Source organism: Populus trichocarpa, chromosome 15 (genome assembly GCF_000002775.5).
Source record: "Populus trichocarpa isolate Nisqually-1 chromosome 15, P.trichocarpa_v4.1, whole genome shotgun sequence".
Classification (NCBI taxonomy): domain Eukaryota; kingdom Viridiplantae; phylum Streptophyta; class Magnoliopsida; order Malpighiales; family Salicaceae; genus Populus; species Populus trichocarpa.
The window spans coordinates 12,732,289-12,758,163 of record NC_037299.2 but is presented as its reverse complement, the minus strand read 5'-3'; the positions used below and the strand labels follow the sequence as shown (position 1 = coordinate 12,758,163).

At 34.1% G+C, this 25,875-nt stretch overlaps 3 protein-coding genes across 4 annotated transcripts; all 3 read right to left on the bottom strand.

The window, feature by feature from the left end:
• Positions 1-330: 330 nt before the first annotated feature.
• Positions 331-3,077, bottom strand: LOC7456673 (peroxidase 60). Its single transcript, XM_002321739.4, has 3 exons — positions 1,832-3,077; positions 1,217-1,396; positions 331-1,137 (listed from the first exon to the last, which is right to left on the bottom strand). Exons 1-3 carry the CDS (start codon positions 2,051-2,053, stop codon positions 565-567), a joined length of 975 nt encoding a protein of 324 aa, XP_002321775.4. The 5' UTR covers positions 2,054-3,077; the 3' UTR covers positions 331-564.
• On the bottom strand, positions 3,067-7,184 carry LOC7456672 (protein FRIGIDA). Its single transcript, XM_002321738.4, has 3 exons — positions 6,179-7,184; positions 4,348-4,529; positions 3,067-4,254 (listed from the first exon to the last, which is right to left on the bottom strand). Exons 1-3 carry the CDS (start codon positions 7,131-7,133, stop codon positions 3,325-3,327), a joined length of 2,067 nt encoding a protein of 688 aa, XP_002321774.4. The 5' UTR covers positions 7,134-7,184; the 3' UTR covers positions 3,067-3,324.
• Positions 7,185-7,773: 589 nt separating this feature from the next.
• LOC7456671 (chaperone protein ClpD, chloroplastic) lies at positions 7,774-14,136 on the bottom strand. 2 transcript variants are annotated; one of them, XM_052447689.1, is made up of 13 exons: positions 13,090-14,136; positions 12,367-12,503; positions 12,063-12,292; positions 11,820-11,928; positions 11,615-11,745; positions 10,748-10,849; positions 10,376-10,657; positions 10,175-10,278; positions 9,765-10,059; positions 9,135-9,368; positions 8,717-8,950; positions 8,148-8,498; positions 7,774-8,050 (listed from the first exon to the last, which is right to left on the bottom strand). In XM_052447689.1, the coding sequence occupies exons 1-12, from the start codon at positions 13,740-13,742 to the stop codon at positions 8,187-8,189; spliced, it is 2,823 nt and encodes a 940-aa protein (XP_052303649.1). In that variant the 5' UTR covers positions 13,743-14,136; the 3' UTR covers positions 7,774-8,050; positions 8,148-8,186. The 2 variants fall into 2 exon arrangements, with proteins under 2 accessions (XP_052303649.1, XP_052303650.1); XM_052447690.1 differs by having other exon boundaries at positions 7,774-8,012.
• Between the last annotated feature and the right edge of the window lie 11,739 nt (positions 14,137-25,875).

Genomic DNA, 25,875 nt, shown 5'->3' with positions numbered 1-25,875 from the left:
TTATTATTTTTATATATTATTTAATAGTTTTAATGGGTTAATGTCAAAAACTATTATTTTAATATATTTTTAATTAAAAAATACTTTATATTGCATTACTAAACGCAACTTAGGATAATTAAATTCTTAAATTGTCTCAAAAAATGAGACTTGTTTGTTTATTTTGAGGGAAAAAAACGATGGTTTGATATGGGATTTTAGTAAGGCCACTATGCATTGACGAAGCTATCTTGGTAGGTGCCGATTAATGAATTTTTTTAGAACAGCAAATAATGAATGTTATCGGAAAGATGATGAATATATTTTAACATGTAATTGAAAAAAAAATAATTGATAATTTGATCATGACTGGCTTTTCTTAAATTACTGACAGTCGCTTAAACTGAAAGACTATACAAGAGCTGCTGAAGGAGATTTTTTTACTCGAGGAAACTGATAAAAACCGATAATCATCTTGAAAGTTGAAACAACATAAAATTTGAACTCGTGTTTAAACAATCATGAAGAAGTAAACATGACTCCCCACTTTCTGTAATGCCAGTGCTAAACTTGAGTAAATTTCTACTACCTATTAGTGGCCCTACAAGATCTCCTAATTTCTCCTTGTGTGCCAGTCAGAACCCCTATAGCTCCCAACTTAACCATGGCAGCACCAAACCTGGCAGGGAAATCAAACGCATTTGCCAGGTTTTTCACTACAGGCATTGTCAAGGGGTCAGTTCCTAAATCTTGGTCGATTTGGAGAATGCCTCTATGCAGCATCACAGTCTGATAGTATGTATTGCTTATTGTAAATGGGCTAAATGAGTTTTGATCAAGGTTCACTGTGTTGTCTACTGTGGCAAATGGAGGGCACCTTGATCTCAGAATGTTTTCTAGGGAAGGATCCATGGATGGATCAGGTCTGCCAGTGTTTTCAAAGTTGAAAAGACGGTCTTTGATGAATGAGCAATGTGCAATCCCAACAGAATGAGCACCTAGTAGGAGCACCATTTCTGTAACAGTGAGACCTTTATCAGAAAATGCTGCAATGGCCTCGGGCACTGATATTGCAGGACCTGGCAGGCTCACATTTTTAGCTGCAGAGACTAAACCATCCCTTCTTCCTGTTTGAACATCGTATCTCCCTCCACCACTCTGGACAGGAATCACTAGTTAACTCAATTTGGATTTTCTGAACAATCACAAACTGTAACAAAGAGAGAGATTCAATTACCAAGAAAACAACATCTCTTGTAGCTATTGCAATGACATCAGCACAGGAGACCACACCAGGGCAAGCATTTTCCACAGCAGCCTTTGCTTGGTCTATAATTTCATATCCCCTCACACTCAAATTCGGTATTGCTGTTTTCTCACTGTTACTTCCATCCACTAGTATTGATGCATCACACCCCTTTTTCATCATCATTATTTCCACCAATAAATAGTTAATCAGTTCAATAATTACATCTCTCTCGATCGACAATGCAAACACTACGCATCAATGAACAGATACCAAAATTCTTAGCAAGCTAACGTTTGGGCAAAATTCTGAAAACTTCCATAATATTAACTTGGAATATTAGAACATTACTATTATTTTTGTTTATTGTTAATATTAGTGCAAAATATAAGTCATGCATAAAATAGCAGAAACTAGCATGTGCTTAAACTGAAGAGAAGTGCACACAAAACTTGCTTGCCAACCAAACCAATGCATCATCCATGCTTCTAGCTATGTGGATCGTGGAGGGATTATAGCAGGTTGGTTAAGCTTAAAATTATTAGATGCAAACAGAATTAAGAGTTCCTAATTCCTGGGCGAAAATATGCAGAAATGTAAGCTTACATTGACAAAGCAGTCATGGAACTGCAAGCGTAAGAGGGCAGCCACAGTTGAAGGATCCCTGAAGAACTGAGCAGTAATAACTCCAGCCACTATAGCCTCAACATCTGCAAAACCACATTTTCCTCTGTAAAATCCCACTTGCAGTGCACCAAAGCAGAAGCCAGTAAAGTTCACTGAAATGAACCCAAGGGCTAATGTCAGAAATGCTGCCTCAGCCTTCATTCCTTTAGGATGCTAAAAAAAGAATCAGAAATGCTGCCTCAACTTTTATTCTCTTTAGGATGCTAAAAAAGGAAGAAAAGATACATCTTTTATCCTAGCAGTGTTATCTTCTAAATCATACTCTTGGTGCCACTTATATTTGGTTGTATCATGCCTTGCCTGTCTTTTTGTCAAGCATGGCACTTTCCCCCCCGATCCAACAGGCCTTAAGCTGAAGGAGAATCTGTCTAAATTTTTGGGACACAAACATTTAGTAATGCATAAAATTCATGCCAGTTCATGGGATGGTGTTGGATCAATCCTTTTTCCCATTGCATAAATTTTTTTAAAATGATTAATCAGAATTGTTAAAAATCTATCTAGACACAAATTTAAAAACATTATTTCTTTGTTTTTATAAAGCCAGTAATTTTTATAAATAAGCAATAATAAAGATGGGTCATAAATTAGCTTTCCAATATTAGCCATGTACAGTTCAATTGTCATAGAGTGCTTCAAGGTGTAGCAGAAAACAAGGCATCATTCTCCCTATAAATTCCCCTCCTTTCCTTTAATTTGAGTCTGAATTTGATTCTCTTTCTTTCCTTCGAGAGTGAAATCTGGATTTTCTTTTCTATTTCTTTCCTCCTGTCTCTTCAGTTTGAGCCTGAATTTTCTTCTCTTGGTTTGAAAATAGCTGCTCAAAACCTTCCATCAAACCATCTAAATTGCTGCCATCATTATGTTGCTGCTGATGGTTTTTGGCTTCCTTTTCTTTTCACAATTTTTTTTTTGAAGTTTCCAATGATGCCAACAATCCAGATTGTTGGGTTCTCGATCTCAAACTTCAATGCTTCGATGTGAGCATTAACAATCATAATGTGTTGCTGAAAGTCTACTTTGATCAAATATAGACATCCATTTATGAAGAAGATAAATGGCCACTACACTATGTCTCAAGTAATTAGCTGTGAGAGACATCAGTTGATTAATGCAAACATATGATTTTAATAAGAAAGCCAAGGATGCGCAAGTTAAGAATTGTAGCACTTGCAGAATGAACTGCAGCGTTGAGAAAGAAGTGCGTAGTCTACAGACAGATCATTATTTACATCCATTTTTATTGCGAAGGTTTGTGTTCGCTTTACAGTCAAAACCCAAGGCAATGATAGAGAAATCTAACATCCTGAGCTCCCTTGTAGCAACTTAGATATCATGTTTCCACCGAATTTTGCAGTAAAGAAAGTTAGATGTCATGTATAACTTAAAAGGACGAAAAGATCTGAACTTATTTAACGCATGTAAGATGAATGGTGGGATCCCAAGCCACGAGGCAATGGACCAGTATGCCGAGTACTGCCATATGCAACTGCACCAGGGAACCTGTAGAGATTGGAGGCTGCAGTCTGACTAGCGGTGACAGTAGGAGCATCAGCAAACCCATAAAGATCTGAGGCTGCACCCTGCTTAGCAGCGAGAGAGGGAGCATCAGCAAACCCATACAGGTCTGGGGCTGAGCTTCCATTAGCAGCAACAGCAGGTGGGGAATTCAGCAAACCTCCAAAGCCTTCTATTGAGGATGATTGTCCAAACAAACCAGATGCAGGATGCCAATGTCCCACTGACCCATCATTTAGGGCAGTATCCCCAGCCCTATGCCATGCATATTGTGGAACATTGCCACCTTTTATCTGCCTTGTCCCATCAACTAGCATATCCCTGTGAACTCCAGCAGATCCACCATATGCAGCTGACAGACCAATTCCACTTGCTGATGTGCCCAGAACATTTTCAGGAAAAGGCCCTATACTAGATCCATACATAGCAGATGTGCCAGCAGGATAGTTGTTGACATGACCAGGGAATCCACCATTCAGTCGCATCACACTGTTATATGAGCTCTGTCCATTCATGTAGCTAGCAGCTATTTGATCAGGCAACCTCACACCTGGAGAGACCAGGGGTGAACCTTTCTCTGCAAGTCGTCGACGTTTTATTTCTTGACTCTTCCAGTAATTTGTCACCTCATTCACATTTTCCGGTCTCTTTGACAAAGGCAGCTTGCCTATTTTTTTATTCAGATCAGCAATATCTTTCTCCAGCTCTGTTGTCTTATCTTCAAGTTGCCAACCAGGAAGAAGCTTTGTGGGGTCAAGCTGGTGTTCTTCAAGAAACTTCACCACAGATTTCAGAGCAATCAATTGCTTTTCCTTTGCCTCTTTCTGTAAAAAAATAAAAAATAAAATTAATGATATGCCTTGCACTATTAGCAAAGCAAAGAGGATGGTGATTTTAAACTTAAAGCGCAAAATCACCTCTAACTGTATTGCAGGTGAATTATTTGCTTTTCTTTTTCTACCCTTCAATGGTTCTCTAGACTCTTGCAAAATTAAAGTCAATAGATTCTGAGCAGGAAACTTGTCCTCGATTCCAAATATACAAGCCACATCAACGGCTTCAATTTTCATTCCTTTCTTCATCATTCCCTCTATGATATCTGCAGTAGTCAAACATAGTATGGCATAAGTTCATGCATGGTGTTGGAAAAAAATCTAAAAAATAAAAGAAAGAGACCATGCATGATAATAGACAATGCTTACAGATGGACAAATAAGATCAAATTTAACTTCTTGGAATTCAGAACGAAATGGCAATCACATACAAACAAATGGATACCCTAGACAAGTATCAAAAAGTAAGACTACATTCCACAATTCTCAGAAACATGAATTCATCCTCCAGTCCCTCATGATCAACACTGGTGATGCTAACCAGGCAGCACTCTTACTCTCCAGATACATGCCTATTAGAAGAAAGTAATGCTGCAGATTTGCAGAACCAGCACATAGAAAATGAAATCTACCTTCTCAGGTACATAACAAGAATATTGAAACATATCTTGCAAGTCACTTTACATCGAGCCATTGAATCCTTTCATTATGTTCCACCCCTAAGCCAAAAGGCCATTTCAAACAGCATTTATATATTGAGAGTGGAAAGTGAAGTTTTAGAGTTAGTTGTTAATATTACTTACCTGCTTCATTTGCTTCCAAATATTTCAAGACAAGAAAATGAAGCTGGGAAAATTGCAACTAAGGTTCAGCACATTTTTCTTATCACCATAACGGGGTGAAAAAAAGCAATGCCCTGATCTAAGAAACACTTCAACGAGGCTCGATTATAAGCAAATATTAACTTGCAGGTATGATGATTAATAAGCATGCTCTTGAAACTAATTTCATAGGAGCATTTGTTAATAAATTTTAATTCAGTTCTCTCACATTCCAGTACCATGGAAAAGTAGCAGAAATTAGATAGAGCTGCAACCTACAGATAATGATGCAAAAAGAATCTAATGAAGATTGTCTCTGCGATCTGTCATGGTATGAGATTCTCTCAAAAGAGACAGACCTGCTACTCTAAGCAGTTTGAATTAAAGTATTGACTATCATGATTTCCAATGGTAACTGTAAGGCAGCAACGGTAAACATTCATAAACTAAGTTCATCATGGAATCACACCTTAATCTAGCCCTTTCAGTGATTGTTTTAAAGAAATATTTTATGCTGCGTTTAGAATCAATATAAGCAACTACCAACCAATAGTCTACATAAAATGTCTAAAATCCCCCGGCATAGATCTCATAGTGTTTAGTAAAAAAACAAAAAAAAATTCATCACTTTAGGAGCTTATAAACTATAAACACAACAAACTTTAGAGGAACCACCTGCTGTGCTCCATACTAAATTTAGAGTCCAGTTCATCATACATATGCTTCATTGATCATAAAATAAAAGAACAACAAATGACGGTCCATCTTCAACAACGGAAATTTTGAAAGGAAAAAGTTTGATCAAAGCATGTAGCATTTAAAATGTAGCATAATAGTTTTCAAGTTCCTTTCTTTCCCTTTTCCTCTTCCATAATATAAATAATTTCCTACCCACCTATCCTATCCATAATTTGTTCTAAATTGCCGTCTAAAAATAAATTCTCCTTTTTATGATTAAGAAATTGGGTATATTTTCCTTTCCATCACATTCCTACACATATTTGCATCCCTTTCTACAATTAACTTAGCAAAAAACAATCTTCAACTAATTGAAAATTAAAGCATCTACTACTACTAGCACCAAGAACAAATACCAGTAACCCTAGTAACAAGAGACCGCGATCTTCGAACCAAATCAGCGAACTGCCTCGAATTACTCAACTTAACCAAATCAAAAACATCCTCATCACTAAACAACTTCGGTATCCCAAACCCTCCAATTAACAACAGCAAACCCTTGGCATCAATCTCGCCGCTATTCCTCACACCACCTTCACTAATCAATCTCTTTCTCCACGCTACAGCCACCTGCTCCGCCTCTTTCTTCACCGCAGCCTCCATTGCATTCTCATGATCACTAATCAACAAAAAAAATTCCAAAACCAAAATCGACGCTTCTCTCCCTGTAATCATCGGAGACTCTTTCTCATAAGCTTTACTACCTTGTAAATAAAACCTCCCTATACAATCTAACACTAATTTAGCCGGCTTTGGTGCACATTTTAATGCTGCCGGAACTTCTTCTCGAAGCTTCTCCACACTGGCTAGATTCGAAACTATATATTTCCGCAACCCTCTTCCACACATCATTTGACACAAGCTCCTTATTTCCGGTTTTTCCGTTGCTGGTGCTGCCGCAGCAGCGGTTTCAGTTTCCGTTACTTTTGTTATTTCAGCTACAGTTTCCGGCGACGGCGTTTTTGCTTTTTCTGTTTGAGTTTGTTGCAGTCGTTGCGTCTTTTGTTCGAGTTCGTTGGAGCGGGCGGTGATTGCGTTGTCGATGAAATTGAGGTGACTCTGCAACTCATCGTACCGTCGTTTAAAAGTATCAATTGCGGCTGATAAATTGGTTAGGTCGTTAATTGATTTCAAGAATTGAGGTTCTTTGGGCGTTGAAGGTGATTGTTGTGCTATTTCGATTAGGAGATCCGGTGGGTCAGTTTTGACAACTGGTGGTTGTTGTGGAGGCGGAGGTGATGAGTGTTGGTGTTCCTGTTTAATAGGGGTAGTATTGGAATTGAGAGTAATGGCCATGGAAGGCGTGGCCATGGCTGAGCGAGATTATGTGCTGGTAAATCACTGATATGATTTTATTTAATATGGAAAGGGAAGAGGCCCTAATAAAGTTATAAAATTTATTCAGAAATATTTCATTTTGGTACCTATAGATTCCAAAATGTTGCAATATGGTGCTTTTCTGTTGGTAAATAAATATCCTAATGACACGAACTCTTTTTGTTTTTGAAATTATTTTTTCGTTTGGTATGTTTGGATTTTTAACAGTTTTTGTGGAATATTATTACACGTAAACCAGATCAATTGTAAAATTAAATTTCTTGAGATCTGGCTGATCTAAAACCAGTTCAATTGTAAGAAAAAAAAATAATTTGACATGATTCAATTAAAAACTTGAATTGATTAGAGATTTAATTAATTTGATAAAACTCAATTAAAAACCAATTAATTTTTTTATTAAAAAATTAATCAAAATAATATTATTTTAATTTCTTTTTATTAATTTGAGATAATTTTTTTAACTCACGACTCAAATTGACCCGACCAGAGTTACTCTGGTTTAATTATGTAGAAGTAAGAAAATGATCATGTAGCTCGTGCTTCAGTAAAGTAAGTTATCTTTAATTTCTAGTTAGTGAAAACTGGACAAGAGATATGGGAAGAAACTAAACAGTAAGCAGCAAGAAAGAAAGAGTGCCAGCTCTTTATTTCCCTCCAATTTTTCTCGTACAACATTTACACTTTGGACTCTAAGCTTCAAGTTCAATCCCTCCTCGCTCGCTTTGCGTGCTACTACTTCTGAGCTTCACCATTCTCTTACAGAGAACCAGCCAAGATTGGCAATTTGGCATGCTCGTAAACAGTTACAGAGTGCAGCCAAAGCTACCCCATAAATTACTCTTTCATAACTTGCTGTGATTAAACGATGCTTATCGTACTGAAAATACTTTCTGAAGAATGATGAGTGGTAAATGATTTTCTGAAACTAATGACATTAAAAGAATATTTATCATAATCTAATTATTTACAGTTGAATCGAATACTCACCTGTAGTAACCATACAAAATTTGAACATATAAACAAAGATTAGAAGGTTGATGTTGTCTCAGACAAGTGCATTCTCATAGCTGACCAATGCGAGACAACTGGATTGCCTGAAGCATCCAGATCAAAGAAAGCTGTGTCACCAGGCTTAAAGTCTCCGGCAAGGAATGCTTCACTCAAGGGGTTTTCGATTATTTGAGTAACTGCTCTCCTGAGAGGCCGGGCACCATAAAACTGGTCGTAACCTTGCTGGCATACAATATCTTTTATTGATTCTGACACCTCCAACCCAATTCCAAGAGATATCAGCCTTTCTTTCACGTCTTGCAGCATAATATTCAAAATCTGGAGCGTCTGAAATAAAAAGAGTACGTAAAACAAGTATTTTTGAAGTCTAATCATGTTAATGTTTGCTCAAAGCCACAGTCCCAGGTGATTCAGATTCACTGAAAAGTGAGAATTTTAAGTTCAAACTTGTAAAAGGTGACGTATAGTAAGGCTGCAGCCTTCCAACAACAAATGTCATTGGAGTCCATGGAAAAACAAATTACAGAAAAAGAATGGTGACAAACCTGAGCCTTCTCAAGGGGATGGAATACCACAACTTCGTCTATCCTGTTGAGCAACTCTGGACGAAAATATCCCTTGAGTTCTTCCATTACCAATGATTTTATTGCAGCATAAGAAGAATTCTCATCATCTGCAATCATGAAACCGATGGAGACGCGCCCACCCTTTGCAATGGCAGTAGAACCAACATTTGAGGTCATTACTACCAATGCATTCTTAAATGATACCCTCCTTCCCTGTAAAACCCAATCTTTCTATGATAACAGACTAAATGGAGGTATCAATTAAGAAAAAAATGAACAGGAAACTTGGCTAGTGTGAAATTTATAGTTGATGGAACTATATTTGTCTTGTCTCACTCACGATAATTTGCATGCCAATATTTTTTTGTGAAACAAATTTATTACAGTTACTACCAACCTGAGAATCTGTAAGGTGGCCATCTTCAAATAATTGGAGGAGAATGTTGAATATATCTGGATGTGCCTTTTCTATTTCATCAAGCAAAACCACTGTGAAAGGCTGTTTTCTAATAGCTTCTGTCAAAATACCCCCCTCACCATAACCAACATAGCCTGGAGGTGCTCCTATTAACTTGCTCACAGTGTGTCGTTCCATATACTCACTCATGTCCAATCTAAGCATGGCTGACTCCTGCAACCATAATGTCAGGAAAGAAGAGGAGGTGAATAAGAATTTTGAAAACAGAGAAATGAGGGTTCTAAACTACTCTTTAAAAGACAGTAATCATGTCAGAGTATTCAAGTTACTGCCACGGTAATGTACAATTCCCAAAATATTCAGATTTGCATTTGTCAGTGCATTTGTTATCGACTCAAGTCACGATGTTATAAAGCAACATAGTTTGATTTCTTATATTCAATGCTTAATATCTAAGAGACTTTTAATTTAGACAAGATGGTATTTTCTTTCAGCTGAAAACCTGCATTGGCGTCATATCAAAATAGCCAAAACGTATAAAGAAGAAACACTATCTTTGAAGTTGGATTTTAACCAAAAACGTTTGTGTAGTATAGTTTGAGGCCTTACTGATCCAAAATAACTTCGAGCCAAAGCTTTTGTTAGTTCAGTCTTGCCAACCCCAGTTGGTCCACAAAACAGCATTGCTGCTATGGGCCTATCAGGATCCTTCAGGCCAACACGGGATCTCTTAACAGCTCGAGATATTGCAGCAATAGCCTCATCTTGACCAATAACTCGTTTTCTAAGCTCCTCTTCAAGGTCCACCAGAAACATTCTTTCCTCGGCAGTCAGCTGCTGAACTGGTATTCCTGACCAGAGTGAAGCAACTGCTGCTATATCGTCACGCCCCACCACAGGAGGTCTGAAAAGAATCACAGCTAGATAATTATTAAACTAGAAGTGAGTGCTTGATAAATGCAGGCCTGCTGCTTTTATCCCTCCAGGCTCCAACAGAACTTCAAGGAAAAACAACATACTCATCATCATTTAATGCAGGCGGCAAACGAGACTCTAAAGTAATTTCTCCAGTGCCATCCATGCTGGAAGCACTGTCATCATTTGTCAACCGACTTGCCAGAACCTGCTTGTTGTTAGACATAAGACAACTAACAAAGTAATTAACAGATCATGAAATTATGTAATTGTACCATGGTAACCATAGAAACAAATATTATTACCACTTCATGCATGGCCTGGACAGTTCTAATTTCTTGCCAATAATCATCGGGCGACTTTGAAAGTATAAAGCTTTTTTGTTCTTTCTTCCTTCTATAGGCCTCAATACGAGCTCTACTTCCTGCCTCATCAATGAGATCAATAGCTTTATCTGGAAGATATCTATCAGCAATATATCTTGCTGACAGGTTCACGGCAGCATTTATGGCTTCAAGAGTGAATCTGCAGTTGTGATGGGCCTCATATTTTTGTTGCAGACCCAACAAGATCCTAACTGCATCCTCCTAAACATATTTACACAACGTTCAAATAAGACTTGAGAAACAAATAGCACCATACACAAAAATAAATGACAGTGTATATTTGAAATCAACCTGGCTTGGCTCATTAATCAACACAGGCTGAAATCTCCTTGCTAATGCTTTATCATTTTCAAAATGAGTTCTGTATTCGTCAACTGTTGTGGATGCGATACACTGCAAAAAATGCACGTATGGTGGTGCATACATGAAGGATACAATTAAATTTCCTATGAGAACAAAAAATTGGGGATATCACAGTTTAGACATACAAAGAACTTCCTATCTGCTGTCTGCTCTCTCAGCCTGATCAATTAACTCAAACAACAATATTCCTACAGTGAAGATATTATGGACCCAAAACTACAAAAAAAATTGAAGGGAAGGACAAACTGAAATGTCTAAAAACTGAACTAAAAGACGTCGGTATCAAAATCATGCACAAAGGTACTGGATTTGGTTAGGTGCCATCCTCATAACAATTTTGAAATTAAAAATAAAATAAAATAAAGTGATGCTTGCCTAATAACTACAGTGTCTGCCAGGAAAAGCTAGGGAAGCAACATCCCATTTTTAAGAGACAAGGAACTCAGGAGTGTTCAAGCAGTCTTCGAACTTATCTTGTAATAAGAATCAATGACAATAATTATTTGCCTGCTGGAGTTCATTTTACTAAACTCAAAAGAACCGCATTGCGTGTCGACTTTTCAGGTAAATAAATAAACTTTTGTTGTTCAGTGCTCAACATTTTCCCTCGGCAATTATGTAAATTTTCAACCGACAGCCTCTTTCCGTTTTAGCATTTTCTGCTTGTATCAAACCTTTGGAACTTTCATCGGTGGCATTTGGCATCTAGGAAAAAAATTGCATGATATGCTTACGTAGTAGGTAAGCATTCACATTATCATATAAGAGAAAAGCATAATTAATAAGAGAAATTACCTGAAATTCACCCCTCCCAAGAGATGGCTTCAATAAATTAGCAATGTCGAGGCCAGATCCCTTGTTCCCTTTTCCGACAGTGCCAGACCCAACTAGTGTGTGCACTTCATCAATAAAAAGAATGATGTTGCCTGCAAGTACACATGTCATGACTGAGCAACAATGAAATCACTCTCTTTCTAAATGTAATTCAAAATGGAGCCACCTTCTTTCAGTATCTCTCTTATTAATGTAGTAACTCGTGCCTCTAGTTCTCCCCTTTCCTTTGCACCAGCAATTAACAGTCCAACATCCAAGGACATTACACGCTTCTCCTGTGTATAGAACAAGAAGCTAAGCAGATTTGCAAAACAGAGCTTTCTTAAGGTAAGCATAAACAAAAACATCTGGATGATAGTACTCCATTAAAAGAACCACAGGAACAATAGTTTGTTCAGAAGAAAGATACCAGGAGAAACACAGGAACGTCAGCCTGTGCGATACTAGTTGCTAATCCTTCGGCAATGGCTGTTTTTCCAACTCCACTTTCACCAAGAAGAATGGGGTTATTTTTCGCTCTACGGCAAAGTATCTGAACAATTCTTTCAATTTCAGAGTGTCTTCCAATTACTGGATCAATGAGTCCTTCACTTGCTTGGGCAGTAAGATCCACACAGAATTGGGCCAATGCACTCTTATCTGAAAACACAAAGAAATTACTCAATGAGTCAGTTCTAGCAATTAAAAAGATACCAAAAAACCAGAATTCTTACCTCTTGCTGCTTTCTTAGAAAAAGATTTCTCACGTTTTCCTTTTGATTCCACAGATGGTTCTCTTCCATCTTTCACAAGCTCCCCTTGAAGTTTGGTGACTGCTATAGCAGCCAAGTGATCGCCATCAACACCAAATCTGAAATCACATCCATTTAGGCCCACCAAGAAAACCATCCATCAATGCAAGTAGTTTACATCATTCAAACATAACTAAGCCAATATGTTCATAAACTACAGATAAGTATATTTGTTTTTGCATTTCAGAAGTTATTTTAAAAAAAACATTAAAAAAAAATATTTTATTTTTTAATATTTTAAAATTATTTTGATATATTAATAACAAAAATAAATTTTAAAAAATATTATTTTAATATATTTATAAAAAAAAAAAAATTCTAAAATATCGTAAATTAGCTTCTTCTCTTGCTTCTTAAGTTAAAGAAAACATGTTAGCCCATCACTGCATTCAATTATGACCACACTCTATCACCAAGGAATCCATATTAGAAGGAAAAGGAAACCTAACCCTCCAATAAAGGTACAAAAATGAAAAGGCGATCGCAATTACAACAAGAGGGTATTTGGCACTGTATTGAAAAGTATTTTTAAAAAAAATTGAATTTTTATTTTATTTTATATACTAATTTTAAAAATAAAAAAATATTATTAATATACTTTTCTGAATAAAATACATTTGAAAATCAATTACATTTGAAAAGTACCTCTTAAGAACCCTGTCTGCATTTCCATCTTCAACGGTGAACAAACCGATGGCTATATGTTCTGGTGCAATAAAATTATGACCCATTGCCCTTGAATACTCAACAGCAACCTCAAAAACCCTCTTAGTATTAATAGAAAAGGGCACATTACTAGGGGAAACACCACTCTCTTCTTTAGAAACTGACTCGCTAGCATCAACACTATCACTCTCACTATCCCAAGTGCTTTTAACAACTTCACGAGCTTCATCAATCTTGATTCCAGACCCAAGAAACCCTTTTGGATCACAATCTTCACCAATTAAACCCAACAAAAGATGCTGTGTAAAAACCGTATCTTTGCCTAAAGCTATTGCTTCTCTCTGAGAAAAAATCACAGCTTTTATTGCTCTCTCTGTAAATCTCTCAAAAACAGCAGAAACTTGAAGAATTCTACGTTTTTTGCTGGAATTGAAACGTTTTAAAAAAAGGGTCTTCTTGCTTTGTAGCCTTTGTGAGATTGAGATGCCAAAACAAGAAGAAAATGAAGAAGATATTGCGTTGCTGTTGCTAGAGTGAAAGGCAATGGTAGGATCTTTTGGTTTTTTAAGTGCATAGAAAGCCAATCTTGAATGAACTGATAAAGGAGATGATGAAGACAGTAACACTTCCATTTTTTTTCAGGTTCCTTGATTGTTTGATGAACAGTTTCTGTATAACAAAGTTTTGATTGAACCCAGAAAAAAAGAAACAGAAAAAAAAAAGAGCTTATTTTCCAACTTTGGGTATCTGTTCAATCTTGATTGAATAGACAGAGAAGAGAATGGAACAGAGACAGAAGAAATAGAGGGGGGAAATGAAGGAAGGGTTGGTCGACACGTCAAGCCACCATAGCCCAGTTTTTCACGTTTTTCTTTTTTCCTTTTGTTGAACATAGTACTGTTTTCATATGTCAAAAAGTCTACTTTGCTTGCTGATTGTAATGAAAGCCCTGGTTGCCCACGGAAGCCATGATATTTGAGAGAGCCATCAGCCATTGTGTCTGAGAGAGAAAGTCCAGTTCATCTGCCTGCTTAGGAAAGTGACTTTGGTGATTACTGCAGTGTCGTTGCATTGATTTCATAAAATAAATAAAAAATACACTACCAAATTATATAAACCAATTTAAAGTATTCAAATTAAAATAGGTAACCTCTGCTAAACTTGTTCAAGACTTGAAAAAAAAATCCTGTCAATATAACTTGAAATTTGCAATAAAAACATAAAAAAAAGAGAAAAAAAAAAGAGATAGAGTAGCCAAATCCATTATCAAACGGAAGCTCTCAATGTAAAAAAAAAAATTACACCAAAATTAAATCATTTCATCTACGGAATTAAGAGTAACAAGGATTTAGGATTTTATTTTTTTTAGTGGTAACCTTGATATCCTTATATTTTTTTAAAAATTAAGGTTTATAGCCGTCTTTTCTAATAAATATATTTTTTAGGGATTGAAATTGTGTTTTAATATTAAAATTTAAGATTTACAAACTTTCAAATAATTTTTTGTGTTTATTAATTATTTAAAAATATTTTTTGAGGTTATATTTGAGTTCGGAAGAATTAAGTGTTTTAAAGCATTTTTTGATGTAAGAACAAAACAAAAAAAAATAACGCGCTAGCGTGTTGCTGAACCTGGCTGGAATATGGTACTAGATGGAATCTGACGGGTCCAACAAAGAAGACCACTTGAACGACACGTCATCTGCGAGGATGACTCCAAGCATTTTGTTTTCCTTTTTTTTTTTTTTTAATATTTCTCAACTTTTAATTTATAAATTTTATTTCTATTACTCTTATACATATAATAAGTATGATATAGTATTTTGTGGTTTCTATCAAGGTATTTTTATGTGATTTTATGCGCATAAAGTCATTACATGAAAATTTTTTACTTCAATAGTGTTTTGGAATATAATACAAATCATGTTTTTAAAAATTTTGAATTTTTTTTAAATAAATTTTTTATATATATTTTTAGATTTTTTTGATGTGCTGATGTCAAAAATAATTTTAAAAAAAAAAAAATTGATACATTTCTAAATAAAAAAATACTTTAAACTGTCACTGCTATTACAATCTTAGATAAGTCTTCAAAACTATTGTAATTTGTTTAGAAAAGCAAATATTAAGAAATATAATTATGCATGATATAATGATAAGTCTCGTTCCCTTCTTCTTGTATCTCTACCAAATGTTATCAAAATAATATTATTAATGAAATATTATTATTGTTTTTTTATTATTTAGCATATGTTCACTTCTCTTTTAATTTATGACAAAAAATAATAATTTAAGAAATTATAATTATAATTATAAAATTTGTTCGGTGATTAATAACTTAAAAAGAATAACTAATTAAATATTTTTTTTCCTTGATTTGCTATCCAATTATTTGTTTATTGGTTTCAACATTTTACTAAATATAATTTATTACTTTTATTGACATGATTTGTTTTATATATATATATATATATATATATATATATATATATATATATATATATATATATATTATATGATTTGTCATTTAATTATAAATACACGTGTTTTAGAATATGATATAATCTTTTAAATTTTAGTGTATGTTTTACTCTATTAAAATATTTATATAATCTTTTTTTTATGCCATGTACTTCATTTCTTTGCAACACATAATCAACACAAATAATTGATTGTATTTTATTAGTATTGTTTTATATATAGTTTGTTATTTTATTGGATTTATGTGATGATATCTTTTTTAGATATTTATTAGATGCAAATAAGATTTATTTATTAGATAAAAAAATTGATGATCACTAATACAACAACAACTAGCTCAATCACCATGATATATATATATATATATATATATATATATATATATATATATATATATATATATATATATATATATATATATCATCAACATTACCACCACCACCACTACATTACTTCCATCATTAATGTTACAATCACTATCACCCACATTATCACTCCTCCCATCTCATTACCTTCACTCCACAACTATCAATAGAAAATAAAAATTTATTCTTGTAGCAAAATATTTTTCTTAATAAATAAAAAATGACTCATTTTTCAAGAAAAGTATCTAATTAATATTAAAAAAATAATTTTAATGAATTTAAGTTAATATAATTCATTTTTTAATTAATTTTAATCAATGTTAGTATTTTTTTTTACCAACTTGTCTTTATTTGTTTTATCTTATTGTATTTGCAAATTTTTTCCTAATTTTTTTTTCACCTTTATATTTGTAACCAACACTTCATAAATATTTAACTAAATGTTTGTAGAATTAATCAATGCTTTTTCTTTCTTGATGGAGATATCACTCTGGACTCAAACCGAAAGATGGAGAAAACTCAATTGATTTGGAAAAAGGAAAAGGAAAAGGAAAGGAGAGTATCATTATCAATGTGAAGTCTTGAATAATTGGAACGAAAATTCAGAGGCAGGTGCACCAATTTGCTAGCGGCTAACGCTAATCACGTCATGCGAGAAAACCCAGCTAGGGACAAGAAAGGACTGCTGTTTTCCAATCTTTTGGGAAATTAATGGCTTGACGGCTCTGGTCGCAAGCTGGCAAAGAACAATGGAACTAGGGCTTCACTTCCAGCGGAGATCTTTGATGTTCAGACATGTATAAACGTTGAATGATTACAAACCAGGAGTCGGTGGCGGCCCAGATGGGCAAATCTTGAATCAATGTTTTCTTCGAGTGAGATTCTTTCCACCTTTGATTGTCTTACTCTTCGATGCTCGATCGTTCTACGTAGCAAGAATTTGAGTCTTTCCAAAACTCTTCCAAAGTCAGCTTCTGGCTGGGGCCGTATATGAAGGTTCCAGTTCCAGGATCCACGGTTCACCGGTGGTCCTTACATGAGAGGTACCTCCTTGAAAGTGATGGCGCCGATTTGGTCTCTTCCAATGTTTTTTTTTTTTCCCTGTTGTTACCCGTGTTTTAGGGTCCTCGTACAAAAAAATAAAAAAATAAAATACAAAAAATAAAAAAATTATTAGAAAAAAACCAAAAAATATATACCAAATGCCTACAAAATAGCCAAAGATTGATTGAGAAAGATTAAATATACAAAAATTAAAATTTAACAGTGTGTTTTCAATTGATAAATGCTCTATTAGTAAATAAATTCAATTTAAAAAAGAGAAATTCAAAATTGAATGTTTAAGTACATAATTGCAAGAAAAATGAATTTTAAGTCAATTTACACTTTAATTAAAAGAAAATAAAGTTTGGGAGTCAAATTGTAATTTATAAGAATTAATTTGGTCACATTAGGAGTTTAATTGTATAAATATTAAAGTTTGATGAACAATTAAAAATTTTATTTAAAAAATTTAAAATCAATGATCAAAATAAAAAAAGTGTGTGAAAGCATAAACTTGAATTAACAAAATTAGAGGTCAAACCAATTTTAGAGTTGCCAATTGAATTTAAATTGATTTTTAAAATTAAAATTTTAACATTAAAACTAAATCGTTTCATTGAAATGACACTTCTTTCAATGAATCAAAAATTAAAGATTAATTTAGAGACACGAACTTCTAATGTTATTTAAACATTAAAACTACATCGTTTCATTGAAATGACACTTCTTTCCCGTGTCCATGCATGCCATACCCCGAAATCATGGGATTTTCTTCCAGGATGGAGAGAACCCAGATAAGCACCCAAGCTGAAACCATGATCAATGCCGTAACAGGATTAGGCTCCCAATCAGAATCACGCATCTCATCAAAAAAATAGCAGAGCTTCAATGGCTTGTCCATTCTGAGTATAGCCAGAAAGCATAGAATTCCATGAGGTAACTTCTCTTTCCACCATCATATCAAAAACCAAACGTGCCTTTTCCACATTCCACATTTTGCATTCATGGCTAAAATTGAGTTTCCAACACAACTCGTCAATCAATGATTGACGAACAGCATCACCGTGCTCTGACTTAGCCTTCTTTAACATCTCCTAACTGAGCAATTGCAGAGGCAACGATCACTGCAGTAACCAAAACTGCTAGAAGACCCTCTTCTTACTGCATCTCTTTGAACAAAATGAGAGCCTCCTCAGGCTTCTCAGCCTGCTCATAAGCAGTTACCATGAAGTAAATTCATAAGAAACTCACTTTTTAAGGCAAATCCAAATTGATTTTTGCATCCAAACCTAATGCTGAAAGTAGCACAAGTCTGTCTAACAATATTTACCATGAAGTAAATTGAGATTTTACTTTTTATTACAAATCCCCTATTGAAAAATTAACCAATACAAGGAATTACTTGCAATGAACCCACCTATAACAAAATTCTTGACAACATCCCCTATTAAAAAATTAACCTATACACTCACCATCCTCTGTTGCATATCTGAATTGGCCAGGCTAATTCCATTAGCCTCTCACTACATGTGTCTAATTTCTATACAACAGCAAATTTTGAAAACAAATCTCTATCGTCTTTCTAATATTAGCAGTTTTCTGTAACTTACTGGGAACCTGAATGAATATCTCAGGTTACCAACATTTCACTTAAATTTACAAGGTTCTGCTCTTATTGGTGAAAAATCTTTATGCATCTGGATTGGAGATCAACAGCTCTGAGATGAATCAACCTGGTTCCATTGCATTTGATCATAAGCTTTCTCCTCTACAACATAATAAGTCGCCTCGACTGCTTCCTCCTCTTCATCTGGAATCTCTTCTATCATTTCCTCTGATACGAGTCTGTCTCTCTCTAGCTCAGCTAATACAGCTAATGCCTCCCTCATAGCTCTTGCTGTTGCTGGTCGATCTGCTGGTCCATACTTCGGAGCTGACACAACAAATGGCAAAACAATGTCATCCAGGTATGCACAATCTTTGTTGACAATGCCCCTTGTCTCTGTTGGTGGGAAGGTGAAAATGATCCCAAGTTCATAATGGGTTTCTCAACTCTTGACTAGCACTCCTGCAGCCCCACTGTTGAGGAATCAATGAACAAGTGAATCCAAAAAACTATGACTTCAGTTTTTCCTCAGTGGTTGCAGCAGAGAACTTTCATATTACCTCTGGATCAGATTCTTCAGAATCAAAGAGTTATAATAATCGCTTTCCAGAAGCTGCTGAAAACTCAGCCAGAAATTGTGCATTGACAGATCCAATTGAAGGCGAGCCTTGAGAATAGGATGGGCATTAGAAAAGAGAGAGCAAATCAATTCTTCAACGTAGACCACAGTTTTTCTAAGAGTTCATCTGTGTAAAGCTGTTGGCACCAGGTGCATTCTCCTAATTAGCCACAGTATTCAATGAGGAAGTCTTACCAGCATTGTCAACACAACTCTCAGAATGGGCTGTAGCAATGTCTTTTTGACGTAAAGGGTTCAACACACACTGTCTCTCTCATTCTTCGCTCTATCAGTTTGGATATCCTTATCAATTTGCAAGTTCTAATGCTGCAGTGCTTCATGCCCGACCACTCCATGTACCTCTTTTTCCTCTTGAACAAGGAATCTGCTTTTATCACTTACGGCAACACCAACAGAGTATTTCAATACAAACACAAGGCACATCCATTCCAGTATCTGATAAGTTGCATTGCATAATGTAAGATATGGGGTCATCACTATGCAACACATCTCTACTCCGATTCAACAGAAACCTGCCTGTCTCAATAACATCCCCCCATTTCCACCTCCAAAAACCAAAATCTGGAACCATAATCTCATCTTCCTGGATAGCAAAAACCCTCTTGTTTCTACTCCCACTGGACACTGATCCTCGCAATTGTCCTGCAGACTCAAACAAGAGACCTCGTAACAACCTTCATGCGGCCTCGTAACAACCTTCTCCTTAAAAACAACCCAATTCGACCCCCTAAACTACAACCCCTCATTACCACAAATATCAAGATAGAAATTATATATATTCCGCATCGATATTGTAATATTATGAATCCGCATCATGTAACATATTTATTTTAATATCAAAAATATCAAAATAGTTATAATACCGAGAGTTTTTCTTTAATAAGCTTAAAAATCACCTACATTTGATTTGTGAGTCTTAAGTAGAATGCACTATTAAAGGCATCAATTATATTGTAGGCGAGAAATATAGTGGTGTTAGTTAGAATTGAAAATTTGGTGATTATAGCACTAGCCCTTGAAAATACTAGCCAAGAGGAGAGGTATAATCGAATTTCAACAAAGTATCCTCTTATTGTTTTGCATCAAATCTTCAATGTTTATCTTGGGAGGATAATTCTGAATCTTTCATGGCAGGTTTTGCCCCCTCCTGTATGGGAATCTGAGAGCAGTGAAGTTCTAACCAGGGGTCGTGTTTGCTCTTGAGCTCGTAGTTGAGCTGAACTGGTCTTCATTCTAGTAGCAGTGCCGTGTAACGTAGAATTGATACATTCGGGCTCCTGCTCATGAGCATTTTTAGATTGGCTAGCTCCCACGTACCGTGATTCATATGGTACACTCGGATTTTCATTGCCATTTCTTGTTGGATTATACGGGTAGAGCTCACCAATCGAATGGAAGTATAATTTGGGGATCTAATTGGAAATGTGAGAGAGATAAATTTCGGGAGGGTGTCGTTGGGATAACGTGGTGTTTTTTTTTTTAACATACCAGTTTGTATATATCTCGACTAATTTCATGGATTCTAAAATTAACGATCATGTAAATCTTCAATAATCATAAAAAAATTCAAACCTATAATTAATTATTAAAAAGAAAATCTAAAACTTGATAAATAGAGTTACGGGTTTCAGCCCTGAGGGTTGATAAATCTGTGTTAAGGCCCATTTGTACACTTCAAATATATTCTTGTACCATGTAGGAAGTGTTTGGGAACGCGGTTTCAACCGCGTTCCCACAAAATTCAAAAAAAAAATTTTGCTAAAATTTAATACGGTTTGTACGTTTTGAATCGTTTTGATGTGCTGATGTCAAAAATGATTTTTAAAAAATAAAAAAACATCATTGGCATGCATTTCGACACGAAAAGTTATTTGAAAACAACTGTTACCACACTGCCAAATATACCCGTAGATAGTAGCTAGAATTCATTAGTAAAGGCACCAATTATTAGACTGTAGGTGATATCTAATGATAGTTAGAAACGATTTTTTTTTTTTTTTTGATTAGCTAGAATTCATTAGTAAAGGCATCAATATTTAATTCACATGAGTACCCATATATTTTTTTTTGGAGTCAATCCTCAAATTTGGGCTAAAATTTGGGCTAACAACTACGATTCAAATAAAATTGAAGAGCTTAATTTAGTGGGACTAACAACTACTATTCGAAAGGGAGAGTTCTTTGTTTTTCTTTCCCACGTTACCCTCCTTAATAATAGAATCTTTTTTCCCAATAAAAATTATGGAACATCTTTTGGTGTGATCGAATGCTATATTCTCATTCAATCATCAGTATAGAATAGGAAAATTAAAGGAAAACACTAATAATTCCTTACGACTATTGACTAAGTCGTGTCATTATAGTATCGTGGAGTCATATGACGGGACATGAAATGAGGATTATTGGAGTAATTATATATAAAAAAAAGTCTATTCTTTTTTATTATTAAACTAATTAAGTATTTATGGAAGATATATAGTTATACAAAAATAGGTTATTAAAATACTGTTAATTGAAGTGAAAAAAAATATCTGTAAATCCTCGAAATAAATGAATGGGAAGGCAAATTGTATTGTGTAATTATTGGAGTAAATTAAAACATGCAAGCGAGTCTTGGAAACAAAGGGAAGGGAAGAAAAATTGCATGAACTTGAACAAAACACTTGTAGAAGATAGTTATAGAAATATCGGATATTGTAATGCTTTTAATTATATATATATATATAAAGTGTGTGAAGCTTACAAACAAAAGATTAGGAAGCAAGATATGAGTTTTGAAGAGTTAAAATCTTAGGAATCAACAAAGAAAGGAATATATATGAAGTCAAAGAAATTAGGATTAGGTAAAGGAATAAGAATATCCAAAAAAAAAATTATGGAAGTAATTATTTTATGATATGAACACTTTTCTGAACGTAATCCACGAATATATGGTATTTTTCAACAGTCAAACTATATATAAAAAAATCAGTTAATTTGAGGTTTCTAATTGATTAGACACTTAGATGTAGGTTGGGAATATAAAAAATAGGATTTAAACTAGAAACATCCTCGTAATCCTAATTAACTCCTACACATTAACTGGTTTATGAAAAAAATGTGGTGATTTTTGTGTTATTGTACGTAGTTACTGTAAAATCAACTTTAAAATCTTAGGAATTGATTTTTGTGTTATTGTACATAGTTATTGTAAAAATAATTTTAGAGTCTTGCCAGGTCAATCAGGTCGCTGGATCAATTCATCGGGTCAGCCGGGTCACACTGGGTTTTTTTTTCCCTGTTTTTTCTTCAACCCGACCTGGTTCCAGCCCCGGGTCCCGGGTCGACCCGCTAAGCCGGGCCGGGTTTCAAAACTATGTTGATGGGAATAAATGACAAGAACACTCAGCCATACCAAGATTCTGATTCGACTACTTGAAACTTCTTATACTAATAGGAAATCTACAATGACATTGAAGAATTGTAAGAAACTTGACTAGTTTCTTGTAGTGGGATTACGTCTCTCGTATGTAGTATTTATGAAATATCTCTTTTTATAATTATCGAGTGGTATGTTCTCATTCAACTCGAAATCACATCACTCTCTCCTGCATACAGTTGTTAAAAGCATGTCATTCATATATCGAAAAGTATCGAATTCGCAAGAAACTACTGCTCTTCTACGTTCAATTTGAGCATGCTTCAAGATCCCACCAGCCTTTTGCTTCCTTGACCATGGAAACTGATACAGCTGCTATATATACATAGTATTTGCCCTCTTCTCCTGGACTCATGAGTCATGACCTAGAAAGTAAAAAATTAATAGCTTGAGACTCAAGTTACGCCCAAGTCCAACCAAATCCACCCACCAAGTTTTAGTGGGTTGCCCTTACACGTTGAGCAAGTCCATTGAGCATTGAGTACTTTCTATCGCATTATAATTTGCAGACATGGACACCTCTGTATCAAAACTAGCAATGCTTCAAAAATAGCATACCCCATGCCAGCTGCAAATTAAGCGGCATAGCATAGGCAAGAAGGAAGGGTCAACTGATCCTATTATTATAGAACATATATATATATATATATATCAAAGTCAAGTTGGACAGATTATAATCATAAAGAAGCTAAAACTAAATATGATTTTATTATAGCTGAGCTTGACATCGATCGTTTAATGGGTTTTCTTTTTTACTTAATGATACCCATTTGATAAATGATTTGAAAAAAAAATGTGCATTTTTTTTAGCATTTGAGTCCTTGAAATTAAGAGTTTGTACCAAAAGGTTTCCAAGCTTAATTTGTGCGGCAACAAAGTCCCTGAATATTGAATATTGAGGTAGGGTAGAAAAGTCTTTTAATGACAAAATGGTGGCGAGCAGAGACAATGGAGATGCAGAGGCGCCACTAACAATGGTCGGAGGATTACGCGTCCTTCCTAGCATGCGATGTGTCATCCGTCGAGCCATGGCACGATCAGCTAAAGAACTTAGGTCTAGTTGCTACGAGGCCTATAAGCGTAGGCCTCGCCGCCCCTATCCTCGCACTGTTCTTTTTTTTTTTTTAGTTTTTCATTTTCTTTATTTTTTCCCGATATTTATTATTTTGTAATTTTATCTATATCATTTTTAAAAGAATAATTAATTATATTATTTTTGTTTTTCATACAAACCCACAAAACAATAACGATTTTCTTTTTTTTATGATTTTGACTTTTTTTCCTTATATTTTCAAAACTAATAGAAAAAATAATTATCGTTTTTAACCTCATACAAAATAATGATTGATTATTATTATTTTTTAATAATAATAATAATAGAAGTTTTATAATTGATAATTAATCAATTTAAATAATGGCTCTTCCTATTCCTTTTCAAAACTAGCATAAAAATAAATGTTGTTGTAGAATAATCAAACATATTTATAATATATACTTAAAAAACACATGATATTAATAAATACAACAGAGTAGTTATTCAATTAAAGAACTCCCACGTCATCAACTTGAAATTTTTAAAATAAATAAACAGAATTTATAGACCTATCCAGGACAACTCACATGCTAGAGATGTATCTAAAACAAATTGAGCATAACATTTTCCAAGTTCACCAAATCAAATCCGCGTTTCTGGATAATGTCAAACTCTTTTTTTTTGTGTAGATGTGAAGCACTTGTCAGGATCTTTCTCAGTTCCTTGTTGGATTGTGAAATGGACAGTTGAGGATCTTCACCTACCATCCCGAAGTTGTTAGTTTCGATTTAGCATTGAAAATGAGTTTATTATTAATTAACCAAATATTAACAACTGAGCCTAAATCACCGCATGTAGTAACATGCATGAAATATTATTTATTTAGTTTTTTTAATTTTCACTCCTCAACGCATCGATTCTTTTTTTTTCAGTTATTTTATTTTATTCTTTAATATTAAATTATTTTTAAGATTTTATTTCATAATTTTTTTTAATTTTTTTTCTATTAGATTATATATCGGTCTCATGAATTTATTTATTTTTTATTTGAACTTTCAACATTAGAACTATTAAAGGTGGGATTTCGTACTTTTTTCGATTGCTTTCTATGAATTTATAATGATCTCATGATTGAAGTCATGAGTTTAATAGGTTAACTCGGGTTATTTTTTTGAGCTACTTTTTCTAATTAATTTTTTTATTTCATTCTTTAATATTGGGTTGGTTAGAAATTGAGTTTTGTATTATTTTATTTTATTTTTTTAAGGTGTTATCTCAATATTATGATCCAATTAATTTTTTTTGTTCTTTTTTTAGTTGAATGTTTTTCTTCAATGTTATCATTTAATATTAGGTTATTTGAAAATTAGGCTTTGCTTTGTAATCTTTTTTTTCAATTTGTTGCTTGTGGAGTTATCCTACTCTCGTGGATTGTTTCAACATTCAACAATGGATCTATTGAAAAGTGAGCTTTGTAATTTTTTTCTATTTATTTTTTATAAAGTTATTTTTGTCTCATGATCCATGTTGAATGTTAAAAAGAGTAGTCCAAGTTGACTTGGATTGTTTATTTTTTGTTTTTTTTTTAATTTATTTTTTAATATTGATTGTAAATTAAGCTTCATCATTTTAACTTTTTTATTTTCCATAAAATTATATTGATTTCATAATTTGAGTTATTCATTTAGCATGTTAAACAAGTAGTATTTTTTACATTAAAAAAATTCATCTACTCTTTAACATAACGCGTAACAATAGAATAGTTGGAACTTGGAAACAAATTCATGCTCCGTATGTAGCACGGCCATACATTTCTTTATGCATTCAGAAGCTCTTCTTCTTCTTCTTCTTCTTCTTCTTTTAATTTGACGATCAGAGAGTATTCACGTGTCAGTTCTGTTCATCGAACGCAAGTCACTATCCATATACCTAGTAGACGTACTCTCAAGATTGTAATGCATCGCGTCAATAATCATGATGGAGGGTTATTAAAAGTTTATATAATTATTAATTTTAAAATTTATAAAAACAATTAAGATAAAACACCAATATTAATAAAAAAATTATAATACATCATAACACTAAAATTAAATTTGTTTTTCTAAAAGAAATGAATCCCCAGACAATCCAAAATAGTTTCTGTTTAATTTATAAAAAAACAAGTTCAAAAACATGGTT